The sequence below is a fragment of the Rhinolophus sinicus genome, chromosome 9 (assembly GCF_057876585.1).
Source record: "Rhinolophus sinicus isolate RSI-liver-muscle chromosome 9, RSI-T2T, whole genome shotgun sequence".
NCBI lineage: Eukaryota > Metazoa > Chordata > Mammalia > Chiroptera > Rhinolophidae > Rhinolophus > Rhinolophus sinicus.
Window position 1 is genome coordinate 36,096,977 of NC_142509.1, and position 12,498 is coordinate 36,109,474.

The 12,498-nt window shown below is 40.4% G+C and overlaps 1 protein-coding gene and 1 long non-coding RNA gene across 7 annotated transcripts in view; one reads left to right on the plus strand and one right to left on the minus strand.

The window, feature by feature from the left end:
* Nucleotides 1–9,202, plus strand: part of CCDC62 (coiled-coil domain containing 62) — a 34,930-nt gene extending 25,728 nt beyond the window's left edge. For 3 of the 4 annotated variants that reach the window (XM_074321933.2, XM_074321935.2, XM_074321936.2), the window contains exons 11-13: nucleotides 947–1,072; nucleotides 7,171–7,259; nucleotides 7,964–9,202. In XM_074321933.2, the coding sequence (XP_074178034.2) occupies nucleotides 947–1,072; nucleotides 7,171–7,224 (180 nt within the window). In that variant the 3' untranslated portion in view covers nucleotides 7,225–7,259; nucleotides 7,964–9,202. Of the gene's footprint in view, nucleotides 1–946; nucleotides 1,115–7,170; nucleotides 7,260–7,963 lie in introns of those variants that run through there. The other variant, XM_088801045.1, reaches the window with a different exon arrangement.
* LOC109448545 (uncharacterized) lies at nucleotides 1,664–12,489 on the minus strand. 3 transcript variants are annotated; one of them, XR_012492791.2, is made up of 4 exons: nucleotides 12,205–12,489; nucleotides 9,805–10,079; nucleotides 3,128–3,307; nucleotides 1,664–1,781 (listed from the first exon to the last, which is right to left on the minus strand). It is a non-coding gene; the product is annotated as an uncharacterized LOC109448545 (long non-coding RNA). The 3 variants fall into 3 exon arrangements; XR_016022424.1 differs by lacking the exon at nucleotides 1,664–1,781 and adding an exon at nucleotides 2,124–2,461; XR_002137546.3 differs by lacking the exon at nucleotides 1,664–1,781 and having other exon boundaries at nucleotides 2,733–3,307.
* Nucleotides 12,490–12,498: the final 9 nt, after the last annotated feature.

A 12,498-nucleotide genomic window follows, 5' to 3' on the forward strand; every position in this document is an offset into this window, starting at 1 on the left:
AAGTAGTTGGCCTGCTAAAAATTCAGATCCCAAAGTTGAAAATTAAATAATAAACTAAGGCACATTTCTACATATTTAGTGTTAAAGTTGCATTTTGCAGGTATTCTGACATGCTGATTATGGCTTTGACAAGTTGATCTAGGACAGCTAAACAATGCCTAGGATTCTTTTGTCACATGGATGTTACTTAACTAGTTATAGACAGTTCTGTGTAAGTCAAATTGTTGAGCCAAGTAGGTTGGAACAAACACTGTATTTTGCCACGTATAACGCGTACCCATGTTTTTGGCCCAAACTTTCAGGGAAAAAAAGTCTTTCGTTTTAATTCTTTAATTCAAATTTTTATTTGTGTACATTTAGATACTTGTTTTTTGTGTTACACAGGAATTTTAGCATTTGTTTTTTAACATATGGTACAAGAAATTTTATGTAACAAATAATTACAAAACACAAGAACAGATACAAGGTACAAGAAATTCTATGTACTGGTAACAAATTTACAATATTTACACCTCATAGAAGGCCAAGAACTCTTGTTCGTTTTAAGTTCAACAAAACCAATTGTCATATGCCAGGGTATTATTTTGCATACGGCTATCATTATTGACTTCTAGAGTTACACTTTTAACTCATAAGCATAAATAAAAGAATTAGAAGCATTTATATAGACATGGAATTAGTACTACCCATATATAATACGCATCCTTATTTTTCCCTCACAAATTTGGGCAAAAAAAGTGCTCCTTGTACATGGCAAAATGCAGTAAATAAAATTCGGTTATTCTAATATTTAATGTCCTGCTTTGATAATGTAATAACCTAAAGTCAAAGAAATATTAGCAAATGGTTAACATTTGTGTTTGTTACATCGTATTATATTTATAAATATGAACATTTAAAAATGCTCCTTGATTTTATGAATGCTTAAACTGTGTTATGTTCCCAGGATGAATTTTCCCCCACAAGTAAGCTCCAGCGTTTGCTGGCGGAATCTCGTCAGATGGTTACGGACCTGGAACTGAGTACTCTGCTCCCCATCAGCTCTGAGAATCACAACAGCGGTGCCAAAAATGTACGTGGCTACTTTTCTTTTGACCCCATCGGTAGTATCTGAATACTCCACTGAGGTCCTGTGTGCCAGTGTCACTGGTTGGGCAGCCCTTCTGTTGGAATGAATGTTCTCTATGTCTTTGAGGGAGGGGGTAGCACACTGGTTTTCAGGAGGAAGAAATGACATACTCAAATATCACTCCACCCAGATTTCCTCTTTCTAATTACCTGGGCATAGGAATATAAATTCTTGGGGATTTAAAACGAACATTTTATTATAGAAAAGTTCAGATACACACAGAAGTAGAACGAATACTACAATCACAGACCTTCAACAACCATCAACTTTCTGCCATTTTTGTTTTTGTCTTCCCCCATCCTTAAACACGTTTTCTTCTGAAGCAAATCCTAGACATCATGTCATTTTACTCATGAATACTTTAGTATGTATCTCTAAATCCTTTGGTATTGTTAAGGAGAAGCAGAACATCATACCCAACCAAATTAACAATAATTCTGAGATACCATCTAATGACTAGACCATGTTAAGTTTTCCCCATTCCTCTCAAAAATGTCTTTTTCATCTTTGTTCTGATCCATGTCCAACCAGGGTTCATACTTTGCATTTGGATATGTCCTTTAAGGTCTCTCTTAACCACCAACAGTTTCTTCTCCCTCCCTCTTCCTCCTCTTCTTCCTCTTCCATCTTCTCCATTTTTTTTCCCTAATGCCTTTTATTTGTGGAAGAAACATTGGGTCATTTGTGCTGTAGAATGTTCCACTTTCTGGATCTCGCTGACTGGATCCTCACTGTTATTTAACATCCCTCCACCCCCCCGCCGCCCCCCACATAATTCCTATGAGCTGGTATTTCGTCATCTAGCTACTTGATTATACTCAGGATCAGTTTTTGGGTTTGCGTTGGCCTGACTCCTTCCCTGAGGACGCTGTCGGCTTCCTGTTCCATCATTGCAGGAGGGTCTTCCCACTTGTAATGTTAAGCTTGGTCAGGAGCTCAGGAGTTTGTCAGCTTGAGCTTTAATATTATAAAGTTCCCCTACAGGTCACTTAATGATTTTAGCATTCCTTGGTTATTATTATTTAGATCTATTATGTAATTAGTAATCTGTCATTCCTCAGTGAGTGTTTCACGTGTTAACTGCTTTTTCTGAGCACAGTAAACATTTCAGTAGCAATGATATAAGTTGCTTTGTAGATTTTATAGCCTGAACATAAATAGTGAAAAGAACATTGAACTTGAAATCAGGATACTTGGATCCTATTTTTCCTCATCTGCAAAATAAGAGCTTGGCACCGATGCTCTCAATTTAAGATTCCAGGTACATTACTTGTGCATAAAGATGTTTCAAAGCCATTGAATTAAACTTTTTTTGTATCCTTGACCAAAACACTAAAATTTAAAAAAAAAAAAAACGGTCTATAAGAACACTGAAGTACTTTTCTTTTAAAATCCACTTGATTGAGGTATAGTTGACCTTTTTTGGACTCTCTGATCAGTTCCATGGATCGGGTTGTCCTCCTGACACCAATACCATACTATTGATTACGTCACCCCACAGAAAGTCGTGATGTCTTGGAGTATACATCCTCTACTTTGCTTTTCTTTTGCAAAATTGTTTTGCAGGTCCTTAGCAATTTTAGAATCAACTTGTCATTTAAAAAAATGCACTCTAATATTGTGATTTCATTGAATGTATAGACCACTTTGGGAAGAATTGACATCTGTGAACAGAGTATGTATCCATTTATTTAGGTCTTCCTTCTCTTAACCATATTTTGTAGTTTTCATTGTAGGTGGTCTTGCACATCTTTTGTTAAATTTATTTCTAATCTTTTGTCTATTGATGCCATTATACATGGTATTTTAAATCTAATTTTCAAATTGTTTCTTGATGATATAAAAAACTGCAGTTGCCTTATAATTTGCACCTTTGCTAAATTCACCTATGCTAGTAGATTTTCTGTAGATTCTCAGGATTTTTCTACATAGACAATCAGGGAACTTATGAATAAAGAATTTCTTTTTCTAACCTAATGCCTTATTTCTTTTTCTTACCTTATTGCTGTGGCTAAGACCTCCAGATCAATGTTGAATAGAAACTGAGGGCAGACATCCTTGCTTTGTCCCATGAAATACTCTCTGGTGGTGTTTTTTGCTTAGTTCTTCTTCCCATCGGTATTTTGTTAGACTCAGAGTTCCGTGGAGCAGGTTCTGTGTGACACAGGTGATCTGCAACTAAAACATTCACCATTTTAGAATCAACTTGCTTGTTGCCACGAGCCTCAACGGGTAATTGCCTATTAAATTAAACCACACCTCCTATATTTGGGTCCCAGTTTCCTAATCTGCAAAATAACAAAATCTATCTGTTAATTTTATAGAAACCAATATAAATCACACACTGCTTATTATAGGTAAGAGAAGGTGTCTCCTATGTACATACCATGTGTGCCATATAACCTTTTCAAAGTGGAAACCGTGAGGGACTTTGTGGTGGGTTCTAGTAGGAAGGTTGTTTTTCTTGACAAACTCTCTTTGAAGCATTAGTGAAGCCATTTATTTACATTGGGTCAGAAAGTATTTTTAAGAATTGGTAAGGTTTGTTTTTAACAGCTTTATTGAGCTATAATATCCATACGATGAAGTTCCCCCACGTAAGTGTACAAGTCAGTGGTTTTACTGTATTTACATAGTTGTGCGACCATCACCACAATGTGATTGTAGGACATTTTCGTCCTCCCCAAAGAAACCTTGTCCCCATGAGCAGTCACTCCCCATTCACCCTGCCCACAGCCCCCCTCCGCCTTTAATCTACTTTTTATCTCTATGGATTTGTCGGGCAGAGATTTTTCATCAGAGTTTGTTGAATAGAATTCAGGGAATCCATAAATTCTGATGGGAATAAGCGTTACACATACGTTTACTTTTATTAGCCTCTAATTGAAAATTAGCACTTCTTTCAATGATGAGTATAGAAAACAAGCCATAGTAGAAGATAGTACTTGTGACTTGGTCACTAGTAGCGATCACACATCATTTCATATCACATTACAATCACTGCAGATAACGCTACCTCAGAATTTCTCCTTAGCACTACCTCTGGATTACAGAATATTAGACCTGTTGCTAGATCTTATTATTTAGTGCATTAATAAAGAAGAGTATGTATTATTATACCACAACCTTGTTTAGTATATGATAACCACAGTTACTTCTGCTGTGATACAGCATACACCCGGCTTCCTAAAACTCACCACGCAATGCAGAATAGAGTGATAAAAACCATGGCTTACAGGAAAAATGGGGCCAGGAGCGTAACACTCAAAAACTTTGTCAGTGATACATTAAAAAAAAAAAAGGAACGTAATCAAAATTATGGCTCAGTCCAGCTGGGTACAGTTCACCTCGTGTTTCTTGTAGACAAAATTGCATGGAAACAAATGCATACTTCACATTATGCTCAAATTGTTCCCTAATACATCTGATGTGTTAGAACAAATTCACATTTTCAAAACAAGTGTCATAGCAGAGCTGACTATTCCAGTACAATCTGTGATGGGATCCCACTCATGCTGCTGGCCTCAGGCTCTTCTCTTAACCTCTTCTTTAGGGTTTATGTCAAGTTCCTGTCTAAGATATAATCAACAGCTCCCTCACTTTTGTCCTCAGAGCACAGCTGTGTGTATATGTGTTTGTGGGTGTATCGCCATCAGAGCTCAGGTGACAGCACCTGGTAGCTGGTTACATTCCGGTCTCCCTGCTCCTCCCTGAGTCCCTTAAGGAGCCCCCCCGAACTCATTGTGGCACCCCCAGTCATAGCACCCACAATACCTCACAGAGGATGGAACTGATAGGAAAAATGAAGGAAAAAGGCAAAACAGTGACCTCAGTTACAGACTGAAAAAAAAACAACTGTTGGAGGTTGGTGAAAACTTGGCTTTAAGAGAATTTTTGAGCTTGAAAGGCTCAGCAGAGAAGTCTGATCTCAACCTTTTATTTTACAGGTGAGGAAAAAGGATCAAATCTCGTGCTTACTATCCCGAAGCTAGAATCAGGTTGTCATTTAGTTGGGAAAAATATTGGCTCCAGATGTAATATATTTCCCAGTGTTTTAAGTGATTCTGGAGATGCTGGGAAACAACAGAAATCCTCTTGGCAGTGCACTTCTCCCCCCTCCACCCCCGTCTTTTGCACTAGGTATAGCTAGTTACGGAAAGGCACATCATTTTGTGAAAAATTCTTAATTTTTGCAATAAGGAGGCAGGGTAAAAGTTCTGAGCAGCCTGTCTGCTTTACCGAGGTTTTCCCAGCTGTTGCTAAGGGCAAGGGTCCTATTTCAAAGGCTTTCTCTGAAACGCACTCTCCTACATTGTTGGGGGGCAGGAGGGCTGCACAAAGTGATTCGATGGGTCCTTCTGGCAGGGAACCTGGCCATGTTTCCTAAACGTTGCATGTGTCTGAACCTTTGACAGAGCAGTGTCACCTGGGGACGCCTCTCTCCTACAGCTGCATCTGCATGTGTATCAAATAAGTGTTTCATTGTCGTGTTGCTCTGTAATAGCAAAAGGTAGGAGATAGCCCAGCTGTCCCGCAAAGAGGAACTGAGTGCATAGTGTGACACGTCCTCGGGCTGGGACTTTACCTATAGCTGTGGGGCAGGAAGAGGAAATACCTCCAGGGTGTATTAGTGAAAAGAAGCAAGATACTGAAAGGTTCCTGTAGTATTCTAACACGTGTACGAAAGGGGATGGGAATAAGAATACATATTATTCTTACTTTAACTTTTATTGGGGAACAGTGTGTTTTCCCCGGACCCATCAGCTCCAAGTCAAGTCTTAGTTTTTTTTTCAGTCTAGTTATGGAGGGCGCAGCTCACTGGCCCATGTGGGAATCGAACCAGTGACCTGGGTGTTAAGAGCACCGAGCTCTAACCAACTGAGCCAACCGGCCGCCCCATATAATTTTTATTTTCAAACCATATCAACATATTAACTATTGAAAAAACACACCAATAATTTAAAAATAGTGGGAAAAAGGAAAGGCAGAGTAGAAGCTAGCACAGTGGACCCCATCACCTTTCCCCACAGCGGGAAGGGGGAGGGACTCAGCCTGAAACTGGACTTGGAGTTTTGACTGGTATGTGGCACTGGACATCCTCGTTACAGGTTTGAGACGGTTGCTGTTTCCTGACAGCGTCCTTCACCGTTTTTTGTGGCACGCTGGTAAAATCTATGGATCCCTTCTAGAATAATGTTTTTAAATGAAAAAAAAAAACATTAATAAAATAAAAGATCAGATTGTGAGATACATAGGAAGGCAATTTGAGTGGAGAGAAGGCAGCACGAGGAAAGCACAGGGGTCTGGAAGCCCCTCTAATCCTAGGGTGGCTCAAATGTAGGCCCCATGGGGAGAAGGAAGCTGCAGAGAAGGGGGCTCGCCCACCCAGCTGACGTGGACCTCCTGAGTCTACCCATGCCTTCCCAGGTGCCCTCCTCCTTCCTTCTTTTTCAAAATATCTCCTAGCAATGCTGACTGAGCGCTCAGCAGGTACTTAGGTTGTTGATTCTTCTTCTTCTTTTAATTCAAGTTTATTGGGGAGACAATGTTAGTAAAGTTACATAGATTTCAGGTGTACAATTCTGCAATACATCATCTAAATATCACGTGTGCTCACCATCCAGAGTCAGTTCTCCTTCCAGCACCATATATTGGATCCCCTTTACCCTCATCTACCACCCCCCTCCCTGTTGATTCTTATTGATGACTGTTGTTTCATTAGGGCTCACTATATCGTGCATATTAAGGCTGACAGAGAGCCAGGTGTATTTGGGCCTCAGCTGATGGCCCGAGTGTGAGCCGCAGTACATATGGGAAAGCACACAGCATGGCTGCTCTACCGCAGTGGCAGACAGAGGGTCCCACACGAATAGGAAGTCAGTACATCTTTGTTAGATGGATGGATGGTAGTTATGTAAAATTCCTTCATTCTATTTCATTAATTCCCTAAGGACTCTTAAAGGCATATTTGCTGTATTTGTGTATTGTCTTCTTAAATATTTTCTAGTTTCTAGGGTACTAATTTGGCAGTTGTTTTGTAGAACTTAGAAGTCCCAGAAGAGTCAGCTCAAAAAAATGCCTCTGTCAGTAACTGACAACAAAAGTCAACTTCAATTGTCAGTGTTCATAGGTAAGTCACCTTTGCTTAGCTCGCCTTATATCACAATGGATATTTAATAAGTAACTTGGGAGCACTGCTAATGTAGAGTTAAGGCCATGCATTTGTTTGCCAGTATTCCTTTCTCTTTTGTTTGACCTATTTATACATACCTTCTAAATTTAATCAGAGTAAAATGTCAATGACTTGTAAGAGAAATGCAGATACCAAAACTTTCTTCTTCTCTGTGCCCCTGGAATTGTTAATCTGAGGAAGTGAATACACAGGACTTTCAAAATCAGAATCTAAATTCACATTTCATATGAATGTCTGTCTAGAAAGAACTCTTTGTGGGGTTTCAAGTTATATAAAGGTTTATTGACCTAGTAAGCACTTTCTTGATTTGAGTTTCCTTTCACAAACCTTCATTTCACATGCCCAGTCGCTTTAGAATCCAGTCTAAGTAGTTAAAAGGCATACTCATTCCAGTTTTCAGTGTAAGCGTAAGAGCGTTTAAAAAAACTCTGTGAAAGCAGTAAGCTTAAGTAGCCCTCTCCCTTTCTTCCTTGCTTCTGTTCCTTCTCTCTCTTTGTTGAGAATTTTTCGTATTGATAATATTTTGCATGACCTTTTGTTGATGAAAATGAGGGTGCAGTTCATGTTTTAGAGGCTGGGAGCTCATAGCACACTAACCAGCACTCACTGATTGATTTTATTACTTTATTTCCCTGATGTAGGAGCCCATTCTCATCTACGTGGAAGGCAGGAAGTGGACATCAATACCTAAGACTTAACCTTGGAAACAAAAAGAGGACTGTAATCCTTCATAAGCAACATTTAATACCAAAAGGGAGCAGAAACTGAAAGTTAATATTTAAACATCTACATTTTGTTTCTTTTCAAGTTAACCACTTGCACGTGTAAGAAATATTTTTCACGTGTAAGAAATTAGGCCTTATTCTCTATTGTATATATCCAAACTTGTAATTATGCTAAGAGAGAAAAAGATTTCCCCTGGAAACATGCAGACCACTACGGGTTAAATACTGGAGAAGCTCTTTAAAAGTGAATATCAAAGAGAGAAATATAAATATAAAATATAAGGGATATATAAAGAAATATAAAGAGAAAATATAAAATGCTCTTTTAAGTATCTGATTTTTTTTTAAACCTATGCATACATTTAAATTATAACCCGTAGCTCATCAGAGTCAGCTCCAAATCTACGAGAAGTAGTATTCTTGTCTCTGGAGGTTTTAGCCCTGGATTTTGCTGTGCAAACAGACATAAAATGATCTGATATAAAATATTTTTAACTGGAAATTATCTCCTCTGTTACGGACAACTGAGGCCCCTCTGTCCCAAAGCTAAGCAGAGCCTGGTCCTGTCTGGGGCTCTAGTCCCATCTGTGTGTACAGACAACAGTTTGCTGGAAGATGAAGTTTTATATGCATTTTAAAAAAATGATTAAAGACTAAAACACTCCCGTTTTAGCTTGTAATTTAATTTTTTAAAGAATGTGCTATGTGCCTCTCTGTCCTTGAAGAGAATTGATCAGCTTCAGTGAATAAAACATATTTTTAATAGTAATTTTCTTTGGTTTCTTTTTAGTATACAGGAGTGAAATAAGGGAGGTTAGTTGCCTGAAACCCAACCTGGCAAGTTAATTTCCTCAGGAATGGGAATGGATTTTTTTTAAGCATTTCAGATATCAAAGTTCTATTGTGCTGTATAAATGGCCCTTTGTTCAAAGGTTTCAGTGCTGCTTCAGAGATGATTTTCATGAGAGTGGAGGAGCCACCCCATTTAGCCTTTTTAATTAGGGTGCTGAAAAGAGAAATTGGGTGAGGCTGGCTATGTTCTATATAAATGCTTGCTGTTTCCCGCAGGCTAGCCTGCTTTGTACAGAGCTAGGCTAAGGAAGGTGTCATAAATTCTGAGCTGTCGCCTCCAAGTTAGAAACCTAAAATGCCCCTGCAGAAGCTGACTTCCAATCTGAGCATCAAAATATTAAAATTCTCCTCTTTTTGATCGGTTTGTGGCTACATGTCAACTTGCCTAGTGTAGAGAGAACACTGAGTAGGTGTGCTGAGGAGGAAGAAATTCTAAGGAAGAACTAAAAGGATTTGAAAAAAGTCAAAAATGATTTTGTGTCTCAATGTAATTTAGCTCATAGGATTATAGTATCTACAACACCTAGTCTTACATTATTGTGGACTAGAGCACATGCAATTCACAAATGGGAAATCTTAGTATTACCAATTTATCTATCTCAACCTAAGTTATTTCAGTATGTGAGCAATTTCGGTTAAAGCGAGGCAGCCTCCGTCTGTCTGACATAGATGCAAGATAAAACTAGATTTTAGCACTTACATTTTATCATTGACATTCTTTCATCTTCAGAGGAGGCAACCAAATTGTACTATCATTTCCCTGCCACAAATGATCTCAGCCATCAGAAGAGACTGATATAAGGGTATTTTACGAATTTGTGAACAGATCTTTTCAACAAATAGAAATACCCCAAAGAAAAAAATTCTGAATCAAGACAATCCATAAACACCAAAACCAGTTTTACCTAAAAGGTGCTAATAGAATGTGTGGAATTGAGAGGCTGTGCAGGTAAGGTTGGTTCACTTCAGGAACGTGGCTGAGGATTGAAATCCTGTATATGCCACGGCTCCTTGATCCTGGAGTTCTTTTCCTCTGTGGTCTTGACCTGAGATTTCTTTTTCCTCTGGTTAGATACCTGTAGCTGTGGGGTTGTTTTGAAGTGGTGCATCTTCATTTCTCTTGAGCCACTTGAGGACGATTTCGTTAGGGTCCAATTCAGGAAGGTTCATCATTCTAGGCCTGAAACAGAATAATCTTAGCAACCACTTCATATGGGATAGAGAACAGTGACTACAACTGGATTAAGGAATCAGACACATTCATCAGGACCACAGCTGACAAGGTTGGTCTTAGAAGGGAGTTTCTCGAATGAAGAGGGCCCAGCAGGCAGTCCTGTAAGGATAATTTCTGGGTTCTCAGCCAAATGCATGCGTAGAGATCTAGCAAAAAAAGAGCAAAATAATTTGAGAGCACAGTAAGTACTGCTTTGCTGACCACTGGAGATACAGCCATGAGCAACGCAGACTCAATCCTCTTTTACAGTCTAGTGGAGGAGACAGACTTTAATCAAATAATCATAACTAGGTCACGAAACACTGGTAGGTGCCATGAAATAAAGCCTTGAGCACTGTGACAGCACCATAACGGGCACAGGGCAAGGGCAGAGGGTTCCGAGGAGGCTCCCGAGAGGAAGTGACATCTGAACTGAGCTGAAAGATGAGTAGGCAAACAGGAAGAGGAAGAACATTCCAGACAATGATAACAGCATGCGCAAAGGCCCTGAGGTGGAAGGAGTGTGATGTATTTTCAGACCTGATGGACCAGGATGGCGCAAGATGAAGCTGGACAGAGGCTGGGGCCAGATCACTCACACACACCCACACACGCGTGTCAGTGAGGCAGTGTGAGGGTTGCAGCTCCAAAGAGGTCAACTCCATTGTTTATCTCCCTGGGTTTTCCTGGAAATGAGGTCTAATTCATACCCCAAAAGCTTTGCCTGTGTAATACCCCAGGGGAAGCATTAAACAGCCCTGGAGATACACCAGAATGGCACCCTGATTCTGACGACGACAGCCCATCCACTACCGATCTAGCACGAGAACCAAATCTCCCTGAAGATGTTATGAGATGAACCTTGACAAACCTTGAGTAAGGAAGCTGTGTCCTTGTGTCCCCAGGAAATGCTATTTCAAAAAACCAAGCCAAATGTCAAAGTGTAGCAAGTGATGGGGGTTGTTGACTCACATTTTCAAGCCTTCATTTCGCCCGCATTTGTCAAACATTGGTGCGCTCCAGGCACCCTGCTAGGTATTGAGAGTATAAACCTGTGTAAGACGGCTCAAAATCTTACCCACAAGCAGATAAATTAGAATTCATTGGAGATGTTTTAGCAGAGTGCTCTGGGATCCCAACCAGTGCTGAGCAGGGCCCGGCACAGTAAAAACTATTATTAAAAAGAGTGGTAGTTGGTGGTTAATGTTGTCACTATAGCAGACGTTCTAGACCCAGAGGGGTTGCTGCCTGGTTTAAAAGGAGATGCTGTGCTAAGTGTGACGTTCACTGCTTTTGTCTGATATGGAAAAGGAGTCTGAGAAACAGCTGGTGTGGAGCCAGCAGCCCCTGTATTGTGGTCTTTATTTCACCACAGCTATTGGCTGGGGTGCCCAGGATTAAAAACGAGATAATACAGAGAAAGCGTTCAGCCCAGTGCCTAGCAAATAAAAAGCATTCGATAACTATTAGCTATTGTTGTCATTTTATTGTGATTCTGGTAAAGAAGGCTTTCGGTGATTGGAATTAGATAAAAGAGTGGTTAATATCCCTAGTGGAGTGAGAAGAGAGCCTTGTCAAGTGCGGTTTTCAGGTACTCAGTGTCAGCTCGGGCTAGGCAGTGAGGAATCAGCAAGGTTACAGAAAGGGTGGGGGACCACAGGCAGGGTTATAGAAGCAGCACTTTCCCTCTTCAAGGGGGGTCCTTAGTCACTGTATTGGATGATTTCACACCTATATTCCAATAAGAAAGCTGAGGGTAACAGAAACAAAATAACAAACATTTCAGAGCATACACTTGGGAGAACTGATTTTTTCTTTCTTTTTTTTTTTTTTTTTTGACTTCAGTCTTGAGACGGATAATTTAAAAAAGCAAAACCAACAATGTTTTTAAAAGTCCCACACCACCTCCGGTGGCATCTTTTCGATGCACTTTGATGGCCCAGTACTGTTTTGTTCGGATCTGTCTGCAGGCTGTCCCAGCCCTGCCTCTCCAGTCCCCTTACTGTGCCTGGGTTCTGGCCAGGTGTCCGCATGCTGAGCCTGCAGTGTCTGAAAATGCAACCCACAGCCCCGCGTGGATAACAGTAGTTACCTTAGAGAGATGCACGAAGAGGAGGCCGCATAATCGTCTACATTTTGACACATAAGACTAAAACGGGGAAAAAAAAAAAAAAGTCTAGTTGTGCTTCCATCGGTCAGATTCACTGAGGCCAAATTTTCTCCAATGAACCAGATCCGAGCCTGGTGCGGACAAGACGGTGAGTCCGGGGTGGAGTGCTGTGTGGGGGAAGGGAATTGGCCTGCGCCCCCACTCGGAGGAAGGAGGAGCGACGGCCAAGGAGGCGGGTAGAGGTGTGGAGCCGGCTGGGGGCCTTGGCCTGTGTCC